Genomic DNA, 26087 nt, shown 5'->3' with positions numbered 1-26087 from the left:
ATAATTTGTGCTAGTAATAACAACAACAAACACACACATATATAAAAAAACAAAAACAAACAATAACACAAACAATAACAAAAGAAAACTCACCTCAAATAGTAGACAGGTGAAGCACTTTCTTGCCCCCAGAGCATTATTATCTCCTCCATACACGATTCTGGTCCTTGTACACCTTTACCATAAGACTCAATATGATGATAATTTGAATTCAATTATATACCAATTATTGATAAGACTAAGATCACCTGTATGTATACCTGGGGGTTAATGAACACACTGTGAAGGAGGTTATATAATTAACCTTTATAAGGATCTATAATTACTTGTATAATTTGTACCTGGTAAGTGTATAATTTTCTTTGTTCTATGGCCACTGTGGGTCTAGTGTTATATATCATTATTATAGTATAGTTCTTTTTTTTTATATATCAGTGTATATAATCATTTAACCATCACACACTCTCACACACACACACACACACACACACACACACACACACACACACACACACACACATACACACACACACACACACACATACACACACACACACATAGCCACCGAGTCCTTCCCCCGTACACCTCTCTCTCTCTCTCTCTCTCTCTCTCTCTCCATACATATATCATTTTTGTAAGTCTTCTCCTCCCTTGAGTTGTTCATTCCATCTGCTGACATATCCACTGAAACATATCTAAAACATTTCACTTTCTCATGCTTTCTCCTTTTAAGATAACACCAAGTCTCTTTTTCTCTCTGTCTCATTCCTCCTTTACTTACTCTTCAATTATTTCTCATTCACCATCCTCATCCTCCTCCTCCTCCTCCTCCTCCTCCTCCTCCTCCTCACATAAAGTAAAATGATAACACCAGATTCATTTCATCCCTTTAATATGTCAAAAAATGTACATGAAACGTGTACGTGTACGTGTGTGTATATAAACAACACGTACATGATTTATGTTGGTACACATTTGACTCTACGCATGTGCGCATACATATTATTTACGCATGTGCACCTGAGCAGGTAGACAGACCTATCTACGCAGGTGTACATACATTTACACGTGTGGTATACTCTTTTATACCCAGGACGGACGATAATATATAATAATAATAATAATAAAAAGAGAGAATGAAATGTAATCAACTTTTACTAACTTGTTCTTGCTCTCTGTATTAGCTTCAAACTATTTTTTTTTATTTGCTTTTCTTGTGATTTATAAATTAAACCAAAAATAATGGTAAAAACAACAATCAATGTAAAAGAGAGAAGAATTTATAAACATATAATTCTGATCAATTTAGGAAAAAAATATAAACTTCTCTATGATGGATGGCTATGATTGGATAAGAGTCCAATGACGTCACACCTTCGTAGCGACATCCAATTGGCTGTTGAAATATTTAACCTCTGATTGGCTATCGAAGTAAACAAAGAGCAAGGAGCCAAGTCATACCGAGATGATCACACGTTTAATAACTATCTAAATACTAACTAACAACCTAGTTTATCTTGCTTGAGTGTAGAAGTAATCACAATATGATATGTTAGGACTTCCCCCATAAGTAGAAAAAACATAAAGACTATAACAGAAGGAATAAACTAAGCTGTATGAAGACTTCATTAGAAAGCTCTGACGTAATCGAGAATCTCCTCCAATCAGCGAACACTCCCAACGTCAGAGACAAGTATGACCACCAATCAACGAACACCTATGACGTCAAGGGGAAGTATGACCAATCAGATATCCCCTTCTCATGATTGATAGACAAGAAAACCAATAGGCGTCTCGAACGTCATAGAAAAGTTCAGCCAATTAGTGAAGTGCTTATTGATGTTTATTACTTATTTATTGACAACATTTTTTGAAGCAGCTTTGACAATGAATTCATTATTATATACAGCTTAACTTACAGCAAAAACACAAAAAAAAAACTATTGACGGCATAAAATATTAATAATAAGCTAATAAATACTGATGATGACGTCATAGTGTAGATGAAAACAAAAGGAGCTTAAATACTATTCACTAGAAACAAAAGAAAAGTCAACAGTTTACAAAAAATTCTCTCAACGTTGGATTATTTGATGTTTTGATTTATTTCTTTATTTCTTTTCTCTCACGATGTGTTTTTTATTTTTGTCTCGATATTCATTTATTTTAATTTTTCTGTCTTGCTTCTCAGTTGTTTTCATTCTTTCTTTATCTTTTCTCACTATTATACCCAAACAACCTGATCAGACCTCATCACTGATCACCATACGTTGATTATCCAGTACCAATTAAAGTAACAAAGAAAGAAAAGAAATTAAAAGAAAAAAAAACGAGATATTATCAGTCTCCAGTTAATGTGTCAAAAGAAAAAACAGATCTTATACACCAACACCATAACCGATACAACACTCAGTAACAATAAAAACTCTACCACCAAAAGATAAAAAAGAAAGACTATTGTTATATTTACAAGTTAATATAAACAGTATCACTTTTTTTTAACATAATTTAGAGTTTTTGTTAATATTTAGTTTGATAATTTGTAATACATGAATTCGTTGATTTACATAAAAACTTATTTATTTCATTCACTGAGTCGATTATATTTTCTTCATCACTGCTATTAACTGATAATTTTTTTAACTGATTCTCATTGTATTAACTGATCATTGTTTTATTTTCTGATCACTTTATTAACTAATTGTTTACTGTTATTGTTTTATTATTGATCAGTTTAAGTTTTGGTTAGTGATGACTGATCAGGAGTTCATCAGACGTCCAATAACGGAGTATTTTTGTGTTCACTAGCTGATCAAACTTCCACTAGCTGATCATTCTTTGATTGTTATTTAATAGAAAAAAAACACATACTTATTATCAGAGTGTTTTAGCTGATCAGGAGTTGATCAAACTTCCGAAAACTGACCAAGTGTGGAGTTAGTGATCAAGTCATCTAATTACAGAAAACTAATTCTTGATCAGCTGTTCAAAAAGTGATCACTACAGGAACTAATCACTTAATCTGTCCATCTTGTTGGAGTTGATGATCAATCCATTAGTGATCACTTGAAAGAATTGATTGACTGAGCGTCCACCATCCTTCCATCACTCATCGTCTAAGTAGGACTTCTTGAGGTACTTCTGGGCCAAGGAAGAGATCCTTTGACGCTCCTCCTCCCGGGGCGTGAAGCTCCTGCCGGAGTGTGTGTCTTCCTCGTCAATGTTGGGGAGGAATTTCTGCGCTAAGGGGGACCTGGTAGAGCGCCCATGGTTGAGTCGGGCGCCGGCGGGGGTGAAGGCACTAACTGGGGCCAGACCTTGTGTGTCGAGGCCAGTGGGCATGTTGTTGGCCCCATAACCTCTGCTGTACATGGCATTACCACCACTAGCACCACCACCATACCCTCCTACTCCTCCTGTCATACCATACCCACCACCATAACCGCCTATAGTGTTATAACCACCCGCACCACCACCGGCACCATATCCACCAGCACCATATCCACCAGCACCATATCCACCGACACCATATCCACCAGCACCATATCCACCAGTGACACCATAACCACCGCCATATCGACTCCCATACCCGCCACCACCAGTGTCATAACCACCATAGTCTTGACCATAACCAGCCGTCAACCCACCGCCATAAGCTGGTTGTCGGGGGTTGTAGCCGCTTATACTGGCCTCCTCGCCCGCGTACCTCCCCTTCATCGACCTCTCGCCGTGACCGTACTCTTGGTCTCGGCCGTAACCGCTCTGAGAGGCTCGGCTGCTGGAGTCCTGGAAGCCTCGTCCATACAGGTCTTGGGAATCTCGACCGTATGGATCCTGTGAAGCCCTGCCGTATGGATCCTGTGAAGCCCTGCCGTATGGATCCTGTGAAGCCCTGCCGTATGGATCCTGTGAAGCCCTGCCGTATGGATCCTGTGAAGCCCTGCCGTATGGATCCTGTGAAGCCCTGCCGTATGGATCCTGTGAAGCCCTGCCGTAGGAATCTTCTGGTATCCGGCTGTAAGAATCCTGTACACCTTGGCCGTATGGATCTTGTGACGGCCGGCTGCGTGTGTCTTCACCTCGAGAAGCCTTGGGGTCACCATCCTCGTCTGGCCGGCTCCTGCCAGACTGTGTGGAAGGACGACCACCACCACTGCTGTAGAGGTCATCATCCTGCTGGAGAGAACGACCCTTTGAGCTCTTGGACGCACGACCACGAGGATCCTTAGGAGGTTCTGGCCAGTCTCCGATATCATTAAGGGCTTCGTTGTAGTCCTGAAGGTCCCGAGCTTCCTTGACCTTCCTGTCTCTGTACCTCTGGAGGGCACCACCAGGGCGCCCCATAGGCAGAGTTGCCTCCAGGTTTTCCAGCATAGGATATTTTGCGTCCTGCCGCTTTGACTTCCGTTTAGAAGGTGGTGTAGAGGACTCCTCATCCTGTTGGTACTTGTTGTAGCGGCGGGAGGACCGAGCCTGGGACACGCCAGAGGTCTCCCGGGCTTCTGGGTCTCTGTAGGAACTGGTCTCACGCCTCCTGTCTGTTATGTCATCATCCACAGGAACCAAGGCATAGGACTCGTGAAGGTTGGCAGCTGACATGTCGTTGCTGGAGGAGGATAGCGGCATAGGAGAGTGTTCCCTCGACTCCCTCAACCCGCTGATGTCCTTACCAGGTTTCCGTGGCGAGGGTTTGGTTGAAGGTAATAGTTTTCGCTCCGAGGGCGTGTATCCAGCCCCATCTATTGGCTCCTCCACCTCCTCGTCAGCCACGTCTGGTAGCCGCGACACAAACTCCCGCGTCTCTCCCAGGTGTCTCGACCAGGCACTGTCCGGGGCGTGGTAGCCGAACTCTCGTTTGGTCGAGAAGTTTGTATATTTATCCATGAGTTTGGCGACAGTGTCCGACCGACAGAGAGGAGCTGGTTCAAACTCTTCTTCCCGCGCGACAGGATTATATGGCACCACGGCGTTATAGGTGCTCTCTTCCTGCTCCTCCTGTGCGCCTCTACGGTACAAAGAATTGCCGGAGTCGAGGCCTGAGAGTTCAGTCACCCCGCGGGATGACCTCTCCATATCGTCGAGGTCGCTGTGTGCTTGAGACCCCCGTCGTGTGCTGGAGCTGTAGTCCCCAAAACCGTTGATGCTTTGAGACCCTCGACGTGAAGTGACGCTGTAGTCCCCAAAACCGTTGATGCCCTGAGACCCTCGACTTGTAGTAGGGTTGTACTCCGCGAGCCCGTTGAGGCCCTTGCGATGCATGGTGAGGGGCGCACCGTCCAGGTCACTCCAGATAATGGAACTGGCCTTGGAGGAGCGCCTGTAGGGCAGTAGGTCGTCCAGGTTACCGTTGGTGCCCTTTGGGTAGGAGAGCTTGGTGGGCCCCGAGGACGGCAGGAGGGACGTGTAGAGGAGCTCGTGGGCCGCCGAGGCGCGACGCTTACCGAGCAACACCATGCTGTACTGCTCCCCAGACATGGACCTCTGTTGACACCAAACACGGTCACCTTAGGTCATCCTAGGTCAACTTACATTATCCCAGGTCATCTTACATTATTCCAGGTTACCTTAGGTCATCATAGGTCACCTTAGGTCACTCCAGGTTATCTTAGGTTATTCTAGGTCATCCCAGGTTACCTCAGATATACCCAGGACACCACTCTCCCTCCTCACCGCTAGAGTGGTGAGGAGGGAGAAGGGCAGTGACCCTTCTTCAGGCTAACCCATAGGCCAGGCAAAATATACAGAAGGCAAGAGAGAGGTAGAAGGTGAGGATTAGGGTCGGGATGGAGGAACGAGGGTGGGATAGGAGCAGGGTAGAGACGCCCACGACCACCAGCTCTGATACCACGCCCGCCACCGTGGCCGCGTCAGGAGGACCTACACGCTGTAAAGACCATCATCCTTTCAAGTAGATATAGACACACACGCACACACGCACACGCACACACACACACACACACACACACACACACACACACACACACACACACCTTCACCGCCTCCTACTGTTCGCTACATAACCACATTACTAGGAATTGATTGTCTTGTGGATTTTAAGGAACATTTATAAATACTTTGCAATACTACACCCGGCATCTACATACCTGTGAAGGACATATAGACATACACAGGGTGATCGAAAACTCCCTGTGCACTGGAAATAACTAACAATATATGTATAATAAGTAATACCAATTCTATTTAATTATCTCAGGTGCACATTAATTATCTCAGGTACACAGTGACTTATCAATCACTCTGTACTTTTGATAATGGACTAACCCGAATCTATGACTACGGTAAGACTAATCTGGATGACCCAATATCTAAAGCCAAGAGGTCACAGGTCATTCAGCCACAATACAGGTCACTAAGCCAAGTCACGAGGTCATTATTTATTAAGAGAGGTCAAAATCTCCTATGGCAGAGCTGGTAATGCATGAGTCTACCCTAAAGAAAAAAAATGGGGAATCTCAAACGATATTCATATAGAAAACGAGAATTGAGTTCACTACCACTTTTACGTTTTCTATGAATGCGTTTTCTATAGAGGGAAGTAGGAAGTTGGGGGGGGGTCTAGTGTATTTGTTAGTGAGGGTTAATTTATACAGCACTGGAGTAAGGGGTCAGAGCGTTGTGAAGGAGAGAGAGCGTTTGATGTGGAATATATACAAGACTAATGTGAATTTGAGGGAATGAGAACGACTGTGAGAAATACAGCGACTAAACGTGGGAAATATAGCGACTAAACGTGGGAAATATAGCGACTAAACGTGGGAAATATAGCGACTAAATATATACTTAACCCAGTCTGTGCTTTTCTTCAATGAGTCATATGTTATTTTTGTAGTGTCCCCTGAGTTTTGCGTTGACCAATCACAGTTCTCTAAGTTATGACGTCAATATTATGTGATGTCTGTGATTGGCTAGAGAAACCCCGTTTGTAGTCTCCCCTCAGTTTCCGTTGGCCAGTCACAGCTCTCTTAGTTATGACGTCATTATCCTCGAAACTGTGTGATTGGCCCACGCGTCAAAACTTTACCCCCCGAAGTATCCCCTTTGTTTTACCTCAGCTAATCATAGTCCTCTAAATAATGACGTCATTACCCTTGGAGATTTTTAATTGGCTAGAACAACTTCCCAGAATGAAAATAGGAAATGCTCAATAAACACACAACACCGTCGCTAATTACACGTGACTTCCTCCCCCCCCAGGTGGCCAACAGGTGACTCAGGTAGAAAGTTTATAATTAAGATAAGCACTTAACTAACCCGGCCATCTTGCTGACCACACCTCGCTGAAAATGAAGGTTTACTAATACCCTGACCTTTGCCTGGACGTGGAGCCTAGCCAAGCCTTATTTAACCTAACCTAACCTATCCCTGTGACGGTATTGTATTAACTCTCTCTCTCTCTCTCTCTCTCTCTCTCTCTCAGAAACGCAATAACAGTAGTGACCTTAGCTGTCCTTCCTGGCAGCTGCAAGACATGACAGCCCCCCCCCCAGGCACGGCATGACACGAAGCGGCAACAATATATCTCCTCATGCCAAGAAAATATTGTAATTCCCCCTAGCTGGCACCCTAGAGCGAGAATAACATCAGCTCATTGGTGGAAATCTCTCTTGCTAGTCTGTGATTGGTCGGATTGTGTATCTTGTTGTGTCTATATTAACAACAACCTCCAACACCCTCCAACAACAAACCTCCAACACCTCCAGCACCCACCAACACCCTCAACACCCTCCAACACCCACCAACACCCTCAACACCCACCAACACCCTCCAACACCCACCAACACTCTCCAACACCCTCCAACACCCACCAACACTCTCCAACACCCTCCAACACCCACCAACACCCACCAACACCCTCCAACACCCACCAACACTCTCCAACACCTCCAACACTCCAACACCCACCAACACCTCCAACACCTCCAACACCCACCAACACCGCCCTCCAACGCACACGAACACCCACCAACCCCCCTCTCCAACACTCTCCAACACCCTCCAACACCCACCAACACCCTCCAACACTCTCCAACACCCTCCAACACCCACCAACACCTCCAACGCACACGAACACCCACCAACCCCTCCAACACTCCAACACCCTCCAACACCCACCAACACCCTCCAACACTCTCCAACACCCTCCAACACCCACCAACACACACCAACACTCTTGTAACACCCACAAACACCCACCAACCCTCCAACACTCTCAACACCTCCAACACCCACCAACACCCCCTCCAACACTCCAACACTCACCAACACACACCTGCCCTCCAACACACCTCAACACCTCCAACACCCACCAACACCCTCCAACACCCACCAACACCCTCCAACACCCTCCAACACCTCCAACACCTCCAACATCCACCAACACCTCCAACACTCTTCAACACCCCAACACCCACCAACACCTCCAACACCTCCAACACCCACCAACCCCCCACCAACCCCCTTCAACACCCTCCAACACCCACCAACATCCACCAACACCCACCAACACCCTCCAACACCCTCCAACATTACCTGGCAGGCTACACCGAGACACAAGAATGAGTAATTTTGTCAACACGAGTCAAGGCTGGAGACGTGTGAGGCTTCTGTTGTGTGGAGTACGTATTTGACGCCCATTCTGGTAAAGTAACAGTCTATTTTTACAGTCCCTATTTCCCCACGTTTATTACCCATTTGCTGTCCGTATTCCCCTATTACTGCTACCATTTCTCTATTACTGTCTGTATTTTCCTATTGCTATTCCTATTTCCGTATTACCGATCCTTTTTTCCCTATTTCACTCCCTATTTTCCTATTAACATCCATCTTACACCCATCTAGAATATAAATCAGCTGAAAATGACGTATTCATTCCTCTATGAAATACCTTTCGGGGGGGGGGGGCGGGGGCAATTAACCTTCCAAGGATATTTGTAATTAGCTCCAATAATTTCTCAGTCCAATTTTGAAACCAATTTAACTCAGCTTTTTTCGTTGTGGTATTTGGAACGAGGAATTTTTAGGACCTTAATATATTTTTCGTAAAGTGATTAAATTGATAGAATGTGAAGAGTCAGGTGTAGTTCTCTCACCTGTAGAGTTTTCAAGGAGGTTTGGAACACCTGATGATTAGCAAACCCTAATTGGTTTCATATGGTATTTAAAGAAACTAATGCTAACCTAACGTAATTTAACCTAACCTAACCTAATCTAATGTCTAGCCTAACCTATTAAAACTGGGGAGTGCTGTAATTGGGGCCTAATAAAACTAAGCCTATTAAAACTAAGCCTATTAAAACTGGAGTCAACTAATACTGGGATCTATTAAAACTGGAACCTATTACAACTGGAACCTATTAAAACTGGAACCTATTACAACTGGAACCTATTAAAACTGGAACCTATTACAACTGGAACCTATTAAAATTGAGAATTAAACTAAGGGAAGAGAGAATTTTTGCCTCTTTTACCAAGTCATTAGTATCAATATCGTATTGTTATCCTGGGAACTATCGCCTTTATTGTCTTAAAGTTCGAAATACAGGTAAAATTGACAGGTGAAAAGTAATTAGAAGACATTTAATTACTTTCACCTTGATTTTATTTTAAACTTTTATTTTTAGTTTATTATTGTACTATTTCTGTTTTGTTTTATTGGTAATGGTTTAACGTGTGGGTTTATAATTCGCAAGGTTTAATTAAATTGCGATTCGATGGATGATGAATGTTTCTTGACGTTATTGGTTTAAGGTTTCTTGACGTCATTGGTTTAAGGTTTCTTGACGTCATTAGTTTAAGGTTTCTTGACGTCTTATCGTGTAAATTGGAAAACAAAAATAAGAACACCACGTATCCTAGTAGAGTCTCGGTTTAATATCGTCGCCATTTTAACCATCTGGGGTAGTTGGGTAGTTTACATAGTGGCAGGTCTAATGGCTTCTATCTAGTTATAGGATGGAATTAAACGCATCAATCTCTCAATCTCTGCTGGCCACTAGAACCTGATCACGTATTCATAGTGTTGTTTGCATGTATATTCCTCATTGATACTCTATTCAAAGGCGTTTGGGAATACATAAAATACATATGTATATAGTGAATTTGTGGTATACTTATACATATAGAGGATCACTAGAGAGACTATACGAAATTGTTTATGGAACCCGGTTGTATGGTTAAAATATAGCCGTGATGAGGTATTGATGACTTCTACGTATTTACATATTGCCGAAGACGTCTCTCTCTCTCTCTCTCTCTCTCTCTCTCTCTCTCTCTCTCTCTCTCTCTCTCTCTCTCTCTCTCACACACACACACCGTCAAGTAACAAAGATCCTGCCATCGTAAGCTATTAGATCAGGAATACACTTTTCCCGCCACCGCGTTTATTTTGGCGGCAACTTCAAGTGCTCCAGATGGCCGCCTCAGAGACCAAGTTGCCAAACGTCTGATGCTTCCCTAAGATATTTGTGTTTGACGTTCCTACTTCACCTTTTCCTCATCCCCCCCTCCACTGTGTGTGTGTGTGTGTGTGTGTTTTATTCCAAGCAAGAGTAAACAGGCGACTCATAACTCCTTAATGTGGTCGATAGGTATCTAGCAGCAACTGTGAAAGAGCAACACTCGAACTTTATTTTTGGGTTCTGAAAATTCGCTCGTTTGGAAACTCAACAGACTATAGGGTAAGGAAATGAGAGACAGATTCCGTGTGTCACTAACTGGTGGGGGGAGAGGAGATTTCTTGTGGGGAGGGGGATTTCTCTGAAGGGCGAGGGGGACTTCTCTAAGGGGGGGGGGGGTGGGAGGGGGCTTTTGTTTATGCAGATGGACCATTATCACGACAGCTAAAAGTGTGGACCCGCTTTATTTAGTGTCTCCAAGCCTTAAAAAACACGTGAGATAATTTACTATGTAGGGCAAAGCGGCCATTGACATTCTTAAACCCTCAGAGCGTCATCGGTGAGAAAGTTTTACCTCTGGATATAGACAAAGAAAGTTTTACCTCCCGGATACAAAATTTCCCAAAGTAAAATAAAAAAAAAAAAATCCGGTAATACAAGAATATTTAGATTTTTTCAGCCTTTTCCCGGATTAATTACAGACTGAATAAATTTAAAATAAATAGTTTAAAATAACGTCCAGTAGTGAAGGAATTAGTGGAGGTAAATAATGATAAGTTCTCAGAAGTTCGTAAGTTTGAAATATTCCTCTGATTGGGTGATTTAAGAACGCATCTAATTAGCTCATTTTAATCAACGACACAAAGATGGATTCTCGATATTTCAGGGGATAAACTTTACGTCTGATTACTGACGATAGATTCCATATGAGTTTCATTTAAACCTAAGATATTGGGGTTGAAGGCTCGTATGATCTTACTATAAATTTTCTTCGTATTTGTGAATGTTAAGAATAAATCCACCTGTTTCACTTAAGTTACGACACAGGTGAAAATAAGGTATTCCAGTTTATTTCACCTGATGATTAATTACCCTAACGCTAATTAATAGGTTAGGTTAGGTTAGGTTCGTAAATTTCACTCAGAGGCGATGATGACATGCCATTTGAGGCAGGTTTATGCACTCCACTATTGAAGCACTGAGCTATTTATCTCAAGGTGGGTTTTAATCTCTCTCTCTCTCTCTCTCTCTCTCTCTCAGTACCGTGCCAAAGCGATCAGGAAGTGAAGTGTTCATACAATTGACACAACGTAAATCTCTCTCTCTCTCTCTCTCTCTCTCTCTCTCTCTCTCTCTCTCTCTTTCTCTCTCTCTCTCTCTCTCTCCACAATATAATAAGAATAAGAATAACAACAACAACAACAACCAAATAATAATAATAAAATAACAACAACACTAAACAAATAATAATAATAATAATGATAACAACAACAATAACAAGTACAATATATAGGCCTACACAACCTTAAATCACTACACCCAGAGAGAGAGAGAGAGAGAGAGGTCGATCAAGGAAGAGAAAATACACACTAATAACCTAAGCAAGTTCCGGGAATATCAAGGCCCCACACCTAAACGATATAGTGAGACTTCCTCCTACTTCGCACTTCCTTGGTCTAGCCTTCATATAAAGTTAGTTAACTCCTTCAGAAAGTTTACCAAAATTTCCTCTAAACATGGCACTAACATGAGTCTTATCCTTCCCCTTCCCTTTGCCCCCCTCTCCCTTTCCCTTTATCTTTCCTTCTTCCTCCTCTCACCCCCGTACCAGAATGTGGTTTGATATGCGTGGTAGAGTGGCTGTTTGGGTCGAGGAGAGAGAGTGCGTGTGTTGAGTGCGTGTGTTATTTGTCTTATATAGGATAGTGGTGGTAGACAGTGCCATTGTTTATATCATTGTAGACAGTGCCATTGTTTATATCATTGTAGACAGTGCCAGAATGATGAAGGTCGTTCGGGAATATATCGTGTGTCGGAATTTATGTAAAGCACACACACACAGGTATGCCAAGGTAACAACCCCATAAAGAGGATGAGGAAGAGGAGGAAGACGAGGAAGAAGAAGAGGAAGAAGAAGAGGAGGAGGTGGAGGAGGAGGAGGAGGAGGGAGGAGGAGGAGGAGGAGGAGGAGGAGGAGGAGGAGGAGTCAGCAAGTTATTAAAGATCCTCCCTGACTCATACGACTCCTGGGGTGATGTCTGCCAGCCATGGATGAAGAGGAGGAGGGGGAGGAGGAGGAGGCGGGGGAGGGGTAGGACATAGGGTAGGAGGAGGGGGAGAGGAGGAGGGGGAGGAGGGGGAGAGGAGGAGGAAGGGGAGAAGGCGGCCATCTGTGACTCACTCTATCTCCCTCCTCCCCTATCATTTCCTTTACCTTCTCCTCTCCTCGCCTCCCCTTCCCCTCTCCCACCCCCTCTTCTCTCCCCTTCCCCTCTCCCACCCCTCTTCTCTCCCCTTCCCCTCTCCCACCCCTCTTCTCTCCCCTTCCCCTCCCCCACCCCTCTTCTCTCCCCTCACACACCCACCTTCTCTCACACACACACACACCCCCTCCCGTTTTACCCTTGCCACCGCCCACCCGTCCACTGGGCCTTCGTCAGTAGATATATATACGCGATTCTGTCGTATATATAGAGACAGGGTAAAGTGAGTCACGATAGGGGGGAAAGTCTTGGTATGAGGCGGGTCGTCTGATAAAGTCGTGGTGGGGTAGTACTTGGTAGTCGTGGTGATTAGGATGGTGGTGGTCGTGGGGGGTTTTATTTTATTATTGTTATTGTTATTGTTATTATTGTTATTGTTATGATTATTGTTATGATTGTTGTTGTTGTTGTTGTTGTTATCATCCTCAGTAACTCCTACAAACTTGTGGCTAAAGAGATGAGGAGGAGGTTGTGTTGACTTCACCCCTGGCCACAGCCACACACCTCACACACAGCCACCACACACAGCCACACCTCACACACGCCACATCTCACACAGCCAAGCACCCTGCAATCACTGCTAGCCACACCCCCACACAGCCACACCCTCACACACACAGCCACACACCTAACACAGCCACATCCCTCACACAGCCACACCTCACACACAGCCACACCTAACACAGCCACACCTCACACACAGCCACACCTCACACACAGCCACACCTAACACAGCCACACTAACACAGCCACACCTCACACACAGCCACACCTAACACAGTTGACACCTCACACACAGCCACACCACACACAGCCACACCTCACACACACAGCCACACCTCACACACACAGTTAACACCTAACACAGCCACATCTGACAGTGTTACCATCACCAAGACAGTAAGTTACCATCACCAAGACAGTGTTACCACACCAAGACAGTGTTACCATCACCAAGACAGTGTTACATCACCAAGACAGTGTTACCATGACCAGGACAGTGCTACCATTACCAAGACAGTGTTACCATCACCAAGACAGTGTTACCATGACCAAGACAGTGTTACCATAACCAGGACAGAGTTACCATCACCAGGACAGTGTTACCATGACCAAGACAGTGTTACCATCACCTGGACAGTGTTACCATCACCTGGACAGTGCTACCATCACTAGAACAGTGTTACCATCACCAGGACAATGTTACCATCACCTGGACAGTGTTACCATCACCTGGACAGTGTTACCATCACCAGGACAATGTTACCATCACCTGGACAGTGTTACCATCACCTGGACAGTGTTACCATCACTAGAACAGTGTTACCATCACCAGGACAGTGTTACCATCACCTGAACAGTGTTACCATCACCAGAACAATGTTACCATCACCAGAACAATGTTACCATCACCAGGACAGTGTTACCAGCTCCCAGAGAGGTCTCAGCCGCTGGCAGTGACCAAGAAGGGACACTCCGGTTGAGAAACAATGGAGAGGCCAATAACACGCGACATGGCAACCCCCTGGGCAGCCTGGGCGTCCAGCCAATAGCGAGCCAGCAGCGTGCTACTTATAAATACCCACACCACAAGTACTTTACCCTTACTTGCTTGTCTGTGTGTGTATGTGTGTGTGTGTGTAATGTGAGAGTGTGTGTATGTGTAATGTGTCAGTGTGTGAGTGTGTTTGAGAGAGTGTGTGTGTGTGTGTGTAATGTGAGAGTGTGTGTATGTGTAATGTGACAGTGTGTGAGTGTGTTTGAGAGAGAGTGTGTGTGTGTGTACGTGTGTGTGTGTATGTATGTATTAACCTCAAATAGCAGTCATTCATCTCAACGCACTTCACCACCTAATTAGTTCCCATAAAGAAGATATTATTTCCACCCCAATAAATTGTTCATTACTACCAAATTAGTTGTCAAAATGATTCCTAAATACCTGCCCAATTACTACCCAATTCGCTGCCCAATTACTACCCAATTATCTAACAATTACTTACCCCAATTATAAGTCAATTACATGTTGATTGAAATACCAATTACAAACCTAATTACTATCCATTTCTTAACCCTATTATAAACCCTATTATTAATAATAATATAACTACCCACTCACTTCCCAATTACAACTTACTCACATTTGCCCAATTACTCACCCTAATAGCAAAACATATTACCCACTATTGAAGTACCACAAGCCAATTAACTGCAATAGTCAGCCCAATTTATACCTTTATTGACTTGACTGATAGATGTTTAGTCTTGGTGTGAGGATATATTTTTTCTTAAGTGTGTCCTAACAGAGCCAGCAATCCGTTTTCTTTCAACATAATTACACTGAACTTTAACACGATGTTTAATGACCCTTGGCAAGTCTCTAATTCACCTTGAGGAATTATAGATGATTAGTTGAAGGTAATTATCGAGGTTAGAAGTGGTATCATTTGTAATTATTCCCTTTAATTGTCATCTGCAACTTTTCAGCCATACAGTGAGTTGCCAAGGACTCTAATTATTCACTCTTTATTGTGTGCAACGTCGGCTTATTTATTCAGCCATTGAGTATAATAGAGAGAGAGAGAGAGAGAGGAGCTGGCACTGTAGTGTGGCACTCCTCAAGGTGAAGGTGCCAGTGTGACGTGGAAAACGACCCCGAGTAATTAATGTGTCACCACCAGGGTCGTGCCACGCTAGTCTACCATCCACGAGAGAGAGAGAGAGAGAGAGAGGGGGGTCGTACCAGTTATTGTATGCATCAGAGAGAGAGAGAGAGAGAGAGAGAGAGAGAGAGAGAGAGAGAGAGAGAGAGAGAGGTACTTCCTTTATTCATTAAAATAACAAGAAAGATAAGAATATAGAAAGAAAAACAGAGAAAAAACGAGAAAAACAGACAAACAAATAGACAGACAGACAAAGACAGACAGACAGACAGAGACAGACAGACTTCGGTAATAACGAATAATGAACAGCGTCTGATATGTTGTTTCCGGCCAATAACCGACTGAGAGCCAAGCGACGGTGGTCACACCTCTGAGAAAAATACTAATGAAGGTAAACACTGTGCCAAGTCTTTTTCTATGTTTATTTTTTAAGCCAAGGGAAGGGTTGCTCCTTAGTTTATGTCTGTCTGTCTGTCTGTCTGTCTGTCTGTATCTCCGTCTGTCTGTCTGTCTGTCTGTATCTCCGTCTGTCTGTCTGTCTGTATCTCCGTCTGTCTGTCTGTCTGTCTGTGTGTCTGTGTGTATCTCCGTCTGTCTGTCTGTCTGTCTGTATTCCGCTCCGTCTGTCTGTCTGTCTGTCTGTATGTCTGTCTGTCTGTCTGTATCTCCGCTCCGTCTGTCTGTCTGTCTGTATCTCCGTCTGTCTGTCTGTGTGTATCTCTGTCTGTCTGTCTGTCTATCTGTCTGTCTGTCTGTCTGTGTGTATCTCCGTCTGTCTGTCTGTCTGTGTATCTCCGTCTGTCTGTCTGTCTGTCTGTCTGTCTGTCTGTCTGTCCGCCATCAACAGACGGTAAGATCGCACGTAAGTTTGTCCACATATCTTAAGTGGTTAGATAAGTTAATGCATTTATTTTGCCCGTAAGTGTAAAGTTAACTTATATATCTCAAGTGTCTTAAGTAAGGGTCTTAAGTAAGGGTCTTAAGTAAGGGTCTGTCTCAAGTGTAAGTACATGTCTCAAAAAAGTGTCTCTAATCTCTTTCTCTCTATTTCTCTGTCTCTGTATCTCCCATTTTCTCTCTCTTTTCCTTCCTCTCAATAGAGCTATCTCTCCTCTCCATCTCTCTCTCTCTCACTCTACGAATTCACTTTTAAGATTGGATCATTTTAAGGTGACCGAGGAGGAGGGAAGACAGCCAATCAGCTTTCATGTTCTGGCTGTAAATCACACTGCTGACAGCTGATTGGTTGTCAGAAGACGGGGATGATGTGGTGGTGGGTGTGGTGGTAGAGAGAGAGAGAGAGAGAGAGAGAGAGAGAGAGAGAGAGAGAGAGAGAGAGAGAGAGAGAGAGAGAGAGAGAGAGAGAGAGAGAGAGAGAGAGAGTGTGAGTTTCTTTGACAATATAAACAGACCCCAGCAACCTAACCTAACCTAACCCCAACCTAACCTAACCAAACCACCACCAATACACCGGCCAATATTCGGACGCTTAGGAGACTCTAGTATCATAGACCATCCGACTCACATACCGTCCGAAGTCCAATCATTCCACCATCTTGGACGGTTGACAAGGCTTCCGGGGTTCTGGGTAACGATCTCACCTGTCTGGGTTCTAGTTGAGGGTGGGGGTGGGGTGAGGAGGAGGGTTCGTTTACCTGGGGAGGGGTGGGCCGGGGCAGAGGGAAGGTTCTACATAAGGTTCATTATTCCCCGCCCCCACCCCCTCCAAGTCCAACATCTTCCTCGTGGCTGGATTAGGGACTTTCCTGAACCTAAGTCCAACAGTGTACAAGCCTTCACTCCCAGGCTCCTCATGGCCTAGTGGGCACTCACAACGGGAAATATTTCTGCCGTGAGTAACATGGACGTTGGTGATAATTATTTACACCCCCTCTCTCTCCCTCCTCTCACTATCTCTCTCATTTTTCTCCTTCTCTTTCTGTGTGTGTGTGTGTGTGTGTGTGTGTGTGTGTGTGTGTGTGTGTGTGTGTGTGTGTGTGTGTGTGTGTGTGTGTCCCACCCCTTTGTTTCTTTTCATACATGTTTATTTGTTTCTTTCTTTCTCCTTCTCTCTCTTTCTCTATCTCTCTTTTTATCTCTCCATTATTTCTCCTTCCCTCCCCTTCATTTCCTCTTTCTCTACAACCCTCTCCAGTTCCCTACTTCATCCTCCTCCTCCTCCTCCTCCTTCTCTCCCATTCCTCTTTTCCCTCATTTCCCTCCTTCCTTCTCTATACTTCTACAATCTCGTACCTCTTTCCTTCCTTCCCTCCCCTCATCTCTCCCTCCCTCCTTCCCTCCCATCTCATCATCTCTCCCTCCCTCCTTCCTTCCCCTCTCATAACCTCTCCCTCCTCTCCTTCTTGGAACTGCTTCATTCATTTCTCTAACAGGTACGAGAATCCTCAGAAACAACAAAGACTTTTAATTGGTAGTTATGAGTATGACCCAATTAGTTTGCTCTCCTGCTGCTGACAACTGGTCATTGGCACGAGGGAAGGTAGACAGGCTTACAGACAGAAATTACCCAGGTGTGTATGAGTGGCCCTGACAGGTTATTTAGACAGTTAGTTGTTCAATCAGGCCACCACAATAGGGAGTTGTGGTGATTGTCAGGCCACCACAGTAGGGAGTTGTGGTGATTGTCAGGCCACCACAATAGGGAGTTGTGGTGATTGTCAGGCCACCACAATAGGGAGTTGTGGTGATTGTCAGGCCACCACAATAGGGAGTTGTGGTGATTGTCAGGCCACCACAGTAGGGAGTTGTGGTAATGGTCAGGCCACCACAGTAAGCGTCATGGGAATCGGCCGGTGAAGACCAAATATAGTGGCCACATCACTTCTATATTTGTCTCTCCCAGACTGTCCTCCTCCTCCACCTCCTCCTCCATCACCACTACCACCTCCACTCTCCTCCTCCTCCTCCTCCTCCTCCCCCTCTCTTCCCTCCTTCTCCTCTTCTCTCTCTCCATCTCACTGGGGAGTTTTCTCAGCTCATCGTGTGGTCTAAATTATCCTCACTGTGTATACTAAAGGTGTTTACATCTGGCCTCCTAGAGAAGTTTGTTTTGGACCGATTTGGAACTATAACAGTGTGTGTGTGTGTGTGTGTGTGTGTGTGTGTGTGTGTGTGTGTGTGTGTGTGTGTGTGTGTGTGTGTGTGTGTGTGTGTGTGTGTGTGTGTTGCTATCCTGCCTATCTCTCATTCTTCTTTATCATTCTTTATCTTACTCTTCCTTTATGACCTCAATGATCATGAAAAAAGACCAACAGACACTTTACGAATGCAATATATCACCACAACCCGGTCATAATAATTGACCTTTGACCTTTGACCTTTTATAACTTCATCTGTAACAACTGAACCACCGGAGTACATGATGATTAATTTACTGTATCGCCACACCTGAATGATACCCTCAGAATACAATAGTCTGTGCTCGGGTTTGTAGTCTTTATAGAAAACGGACAGTGGTGATGATATTTACTGACCCGTATAACAAGAGTTTGTTTTATAATCGCTGTAATTAGTCGTCTTTCTTTAATATACCGAGATAATTATTCTAACCTAAAAGTAATGATGGTAAGTACTCGATAAATATTTTTTCAAAGGATTTTTCCCCTAATCCACAAAAACCAAAAACATCCCAGGTAATTTCACAAAACTGAGCCAATATCCACTATAATCCAAACCAGGTTATATTTACCCATTTCAAAATCCACATAAATCGTATATAATCCCAATAATCCACTCATCATCGTATATATCCACCTGTAAATCCGTTTTAATCCGTGACAAAATCCAGTGATGAAAAGGCAATAGGCTACACAGGTGTTAGTCAGGTCAGGTGTTAAGGAGGGAGAGAAGGGTGGCAATGGACGACCCAGTGTTATGGTGTAGAGTGGTGCAAGTCTTCACACACCACTCAGTAATGGTGCTCAGGGCCACAACAGAGAGAGAGAGTGAGAGAAAGAGAATCACACACACTCTACACCACAACATTGGGCCACATCACTTTGCCTTCAGTATATCCAAAAATAATAAAAGATCAGAAGAAAAAAAATTATTGGTTTATAATTATTAATTTTAATTCTATGGTGAAAATAATGATCTGTGATAAAACTATTAATTTTTATTTTTAAAGTTTTATATAAAATGTGATATATAATTATTCTGGAAAATAAAGGAAAATTATGGTGATTATAGTGAAGAAAATAATAATAATGATAATGATAATAATTATGATGATGATGATGATGATGATGATGATGATGATGATAATGTGTTTTTGTATGTACGTGTGTGAGGGGGACAATTTTATAAAGGTCTCTCTCTCTCTCTCTCTCTCTCTCTCTCTCTCTCCTCAACTAGTAATGGACAACATCTTGAAGCATCACCAATAACACTTCACTACTAAACTCCTCCCCCCCTTTTTTTGACGTCCTTAGCAACCATTATAATCCTCGGCAGATGATTGGTTGTCTGGTTGCTAAGTGACTCATGACGTCATATCAACAAATACACAGTCATTTTCCCCTCATTTTAAGTCTAAAGGAATAATATTTTTTGTTTATGAATTTCCCGCTGTGGGGACTCGATTTACTGTACATAGCAACCAGCGATCAATCATCTTTCGGTGATTATTATGGTTGCTAAGGACGCTAAAAAAGGGGGAGGAGTTTAGTAGTGAAGTGTTAATGGTGATGCTTCAAGATGTTGTCCATTACTAGTTGAGAGAGACCGTGTTAAAATTAGCTTATTAACACAGGTGTCAGGAGATACAGGTAAGCTATTATGTGCCGCAATTAGTCTGTCTCTGATGATGTGTTTGTCTTAGTGTCTGTCTGTTTTGATTGTGTGTGTGTGTGTGTGTGTGTGTGTGTGTGTGTGTGTGTGTGTGTGTGTGTGTGTGTGTACAATACTACTCTTTTAACGTAAAGGCATTACTCTTATTTTATCACACACACACACACACACACACACACACAGCATCTCACTATTCAGTCTCCTAATTGCTGCTTCTGTTTTTAGTTTTTGTTACAGAATTTACTTAACTATTTCAGGGTTGTATTTCGGTGTTTGTTTTTGTCGTGTTTCCGGATTATGTTCCAGTTTTTGTTTGTTTCCGGGTCGTGTTTCAGTGTTTACTTGGTTATTTCAGGATTATGTTTTAGCCCTTTCTGTTTTTTCTTGGCTTGATGAAAGTAAGGAGAATTTGACCTGTGAATGATGATGAAGATGATGATGACGCAGTGAACATGAGTGAATATGAATGATAGTGATGGAATTAAAGTGATAGTGACACCTCAGAGAACATGAGAAATTGAATAAATGTGAGATAGTGAGTGAAGGATGATAGTGATGAGGAGAGATATGAGTGATGGTGAACATGAGGGATGAATGAAGGTGACCCCTCCTGTACACACCTCAAACAAGGGCTTCTTGGCGTAGTAAGAGTCCGGCATATACCAGGTGTTTTCGATCACTCTGGCGGGCGCGAGCTTCCTGCCGGTAAGACCTCGCTCGAAGAACTTGAAGCCTTCCTCGTCTATCAGCAGATAAGGCACGATGCCGTAGCAGATGGATCGAGCAAATTCTCTGGGGATGACAGCTTGCATATCGGCCTTTGTGACCACGATAGCCATCCCTTTCTTAAACTTATGCAGCTCTGACTTGGCTCTTCCTGCCTTCTCAGAGTCGAGAGTCTCCAGGAAGGACTCGCCACAGCGCTTGTCTTGCATGATCTCCCGGAAGAGTTCGTCAGGTAACATGTCGATGAATTTGTCCGCCTCCTTCCTGTCCTCCCGGATTTGCTCGAAGATCTTGGTAGGAATGTCTTTGGAGGACGCCACGTGTCGGAGGTTGAACTTGTCCACGTTTTCTTTCGGCTCCTTCGGCAGTTTGAGGAGCAAGTTAGCGGTCTTTAGCTGTTCTCTGATTTTCTTGCGGTCCTTCAGTCCTTCAGGGTTATTCTGCAGGACCTGTAGCATCTTGGCCACTTCTGGGTCACGTTCTGCGATCTGGTGAAGAACGATCAACTGCCGCAGGACAGAGACCACGTCCTGGTTGTCACGGAGAGCGTTGGGGTCAGATGGCTCCGATATGAACTTCTCCAGCATGGCAGCGACCTCGACGTTCCCCGTGACACAAACGATACCAACGGCCTCTGTCAGCAGGATCTGGGTGCGTGTGTCCGTGAGGAGGTTCTCGGGGTCGATGTTCAGGAGATGGATGATATCGTCGATCTCCCTGTCGCAGCGCTTCGACACGACCCTCTGGATGGCTTTCCTGAGGGTTCGTCTGGCTTGGTCGTTTCTACTGATGGCGTCGGTGTCCGTAGAGTCGATGTAGTCTACAATGTCGCTGATGAGGTGTTCGTCTTCACCCAGGAACATGCGCACCACTTCCCCCGACCCGTTCACCGTGGCTAGGATGTGCGTCATGGCGTCCACCTGCAAGGCCGTCAGGTTGTCGTGTTCCCTCTCTCCTAGCATCCTGGAGAGTTTCTTCATCTCCTTAGCTCTCCTCGACTCAGAGTAGCAGGTGGAGGCCTTGATGAATTTAAGCAACACGTCCACCTTGTCTGTTCCTTCATCTGGCTCCTCCACCTCCAGTTTTTCATCCTCTTCTGCTGCGTCCAGTTGTACTTTCGCTTTCTTCTTCTTCTTTTTCTTCTCTGGTGGGGGAGGCTCGGGGGTCACGCCATGGACCACTACAGTGTTTACAGCCAACTTCTGCAGCGTAGCGGAGTCGATGAGGCCGTCCTCGCTGAAGATGGGGGAGTGAGGACGTGTGTCTGTGGGGTTGGTCATCAAGAGAGCGAGTTCTTCCTCGCTGATCTCGAAACCTTGGAATGAGATCTGGAAATCCTCGTCGATCTCGTCTGCGTCGGGAGGAACATACTTCAGGCCCTCGTCCGTCTCGATGATTGTGCCAGGGATGAACTTGGGCCCCTCGGGACTCTCGACGACCTGTCCGGGGACGAAGCGTGGCCCGGCGTTCGTCTCCACCAGCTGACCCGGGACAAAGAGCTGACCCTCGTCTGTGCTCATCATCTGCCCCGGGATGAAGGTGGCGCCATTCTTGGTCTGGATGATCTGACCAGGCACGAACTTCGGGCCTTCGTCCTCCACAATGACCTGACCTGGTACAAACTTTTCGCCCCTGGCAGTCATCACGACCTGACCTGGCACAAACTTTGGCCCGTCGGTGCTCTCGACGATCTGGCCAGGTATAAACTCCTCCCCGTGACTGGTGTTGACCGTCTGACCCGGCACAAACTTCTCCTCGTCCATCGTGTTCATCAGTTTGCCAGGAACGAACCTCTTGTCGCACTCATTGACGATCAGTTGGCCCGGGATGACCTTAGACTCCGGTGAGACATCCTTGGGCAGTCTGCCAGTGATGTAAAACTGCACAGCCTCCTGAGTCTCCACCATGTCTCCATACAGCTTCTCGCCAGCCTGAACAGTGTCCGTGTTGGTGGGATTAACAATAAATCCTGCCACGTTCCTGTCGGCGACGGCCAGCGGCTGGAGCTCCTTGTTGGGGATCACGAGCCACTCGCTGATCTTGGACACCTCGAAGGGACGATGCTCGAACTTGAGCGTACCTTCCTCGTCCTCAACCAGGTCACCCTTGATGAATTTCTTACCCTCTGGGGTGTCGAAGGTCTTGCCTGGCACGAAGGTTGGGCCCTCGATGGTGTCCATGATCTGACCCGGCTTGAAGGTAAGACCTTCCTCGGACTGGAATGCTTGACCCGTGACGAACTTGTCGCCTCCTTCAGTAGGTATCTTCATGCCAGGCACAAACAGGTTCTCACCGTAGGCGTCCACAGTCACCTCACCTGGACTGAATTTCGGTCCATCATCGGTGTCGATTGTCTGACCAGCCACAAAGACCGACTCGCCGTTTCCTCGGTCCATCACTTGTCCAGCCACGAACTTTGGACCATTAGGACTGTTGAATATCTGACCAGCCACGAAATTAATTTTCTCGTCGAGCGACTTGACGCACTGACCAGGCACGAAGTTGATGTCCCCTTTACTGTTCATGACAGTCTGACCAGGTACAAACTTCTTCCCCAGTGGCGTCTCCACCGTCTGGCCGGCCACGAAGGACTCTTGGTCAGCTAACTTAATGATCTGACCAGCCACGAATTTCTTCTTTTCGTCGACCTCCACCAGGGCCCCAGACACGGCCTGGATCTCGCCCGGAACGTATTCTGACTTGGCCACAAACTCGACCCCATCCTCCTTCTTCACCAAGTACCCTAACTCAGCGTTCTCGATACCCATTGCGATCTTGTTGATCTCAGTGAAGGCTGGGATCATCTCCACGTCTTTCGTGGACTTCAGGGTTTCAGCAACATGTTCAGTCTTCTTCAGGGCCTCCACCTCCATATGGTAAACTACCCTCGCTACTTCCTGAGGCATCGGCAGTGCAGGTCTGACGGTCTCGACCGACACAACGATCTCGAGGTTCGTCACATCGTCCCTCGTCACTACTTCTTCCTGAGCCACTACAGTTTCCTGGAACTCCACGGGGTCGATCCATTCCTCGTGCGGGAAGCTCTCCCAGTCGAAGCCGACGCTCTCAGCCTCGTTGACAGCATGCCAATCCAGACCCGAGGCCACGGCTATGATTTTTACCGAGGACACTTGAGCTTTCATAATGTCCGCCAGCATTCTCTCATACTGCAGCTGCTCGTCTTGCAGTTTCTTGACGTCAACTTTAGGGAGAAGAATTGCCTTGTTATCGGCTTGTTCCTTCAGCATCGCCTCCATCTTGGCTAGTTTCTCTGCTCGCTGTTTGGCGTTAAACTTTACTCTGGGTTTGTTGTACGCGGGCTTGACGGTGTCTCTCAGTTCCTCTGCTTCAGCTTTAGCATCAAGAGCCTCGAAGCGTTGTTTCCTGGCCAGTGTGTTCGCCTTCCTCTTGTTTCTCTCGTCCAGGATCTTCTGCTGCTCCTCCAGTACGTCCTTGTTCTGTCCCCGGCCGTAGAACAGGTTTTCACGGTCAACAATCTCCGAAAACGCGAGCGTCCTGAGGTCCATCTTGATAATACGTCCCATTCTGATCTTGACGTTGACGTACTTGCTGTCCTTGCTCATGGACAAGGTCTCCAGCTCGCCCAGCCTGATAGCTTCCTCCATCTCCGGGGGCACCACCAGGTTCGTCTTCTGCTCGGACATGTGGTACACAAACTCATGATCATTATCCGGCCGCTTCTTCAATTTTATTTTCATCTTCTTCAGTACGTCCTCTAACTGGAAGTAATTCTTCTCGTTTTCTTTGGTCCTCTCAAACACAGGTCTAAGGTAGATTAAACTCTCGTGTTTGGTGATCTTGCATCCCTCTGTACCGTCGAAGCGGATTGGTTTCCCGAAGGAGATGATGGGGGAGTAAGAGTGGATATCTGACGCCTTGCCGGTGATCTTGCATAGTTTCTTGGCCTCGGCGGGCGTGATGGGCGGCAGCAGGGGGAAGTAACAAGGCTTGGGGAGGTTGCGGGCACAGCCGGTGATGCGACAGAAGGTTGTCATCTTGGCGACGTGTTTCTTCTACTACTAATGATGTCTCAACGAATATGTGACTCTCTCCTTCCACCACCTCACTACTCGTCCTCATGTAGGGGTTCTCTCTCTCCCTCTATCTTAATAAACAACAACAACACGTCCAGTAACACCACAATATAACCCTCGCTTACAATCTCTCGTTTGTTTTTCTTTGCTATTAATCTCTCACTCACTTATTCTTCTCCTCCTCTCTCTTTTCAATCTCTTTCACTCTCCTGGGGGATTATCAATGAATCCCTCACCTCCCTTTTCGTCATCCCAACACACTCGTATCTCCAGGTTTCCCCTTGTCACATACTTTATCAAACATTATCATATTTTTATTTTTATTTATTTTTATTTTTCCTTAACCCACACGAGGCACTAACGGGATATGGAAGCACATGTGATAATTGCTTCAGTTTTCTCCCTTTTGCTTCAGGAGGCACCCGGGCAGAGTCTCCTACGACAACACTAAGAGCAGGAGAGAGTCAGGGAGAGTGCCACATTTTACGTGAGCGCTGGGAGAGAGAGCGAAGCGCCAACTGGGCACCCGCGGGCACTTGTGGCACCTTAGCCGGCACTATAGCTGACTGGCGGACCCCTCCAGCCGGGAAACTTGGCACCTCACACACGCCACCACGACCACCACCACCACTACCACAGCCCCGCCGAACACCTCTACCACCACCACCACTACTACCACAGTGCCCTAGCAGCCTCCACCACACCGGTATGACTACCTCTTCCGCCACCACCACAACCACAGTGCCCCACTCACAACCACAGTGCCAAATCACAACTTCAGTGCCTTACCAAAACTACAGTGCACAATCACAACCACAGTGCCAAATTGTAACCATAGTACCACAATCACAACTACAGTGCCTATCCAATCACAACCACAGTGAAAATTACTACCACAGTGCCCAAGACCAACCACAAATTCATAGTGACAATCCTAAC

The 26087-nt window shown here is 45.4% G+C and overlaps 2 protein-coding genes across 2 annotated transcripts in view; both read right to left on the bottom strand.

The window, feature by feature from the left end:
* Positions 1–26087, bottom strand: part of LOC121874422 (obscurin-like) — a 201004-nt gene that overhangs the window by 128259 nt on the left and 46658 nt on the right. The window lies entirely within an intron of this gene.
* On the bottom strand, positions 876–25745 carry LOC121874418. The gene is made up of 2 exons (XM_042378548.1): positions 20988–25745; positions 876–5481 (listed from the first exon to the last, which is right to left on the bottom strand). The coding sequence occupies exons 1-2, from the start codon at positions 25107–25109 to the stop codon at positions 3106–3108; spliced, it is 6498 nt and encodes a 2165-aa protein (XP_042234482.1). The 5' UTR covers positions 25110–25745; the 3' UTR covers positions 876–3105.

Source organism: Homarus americanus, unplaced genomic scaffold (genome assembly GCF_018991925.1).
Source record: "Homarus americanus isolate GMGI-L3 unplaced genomic scaffold, GMGI_Hamer_2.0 scaffold43349, whole genome shotgun sequence".
In the NCBI taxonomy this organism is placed as follows: domain Eukaryota; kingdom Metazoa; phylum Arthropoda; class Malacostraca; order Decapoda; family Nephropidae; genus Homarus; species Homarus americanus.
Note: the sequence above shows the minus strand (reverse complement) of the source record. Positions and strands in the feature narration are given on the sequence as shown.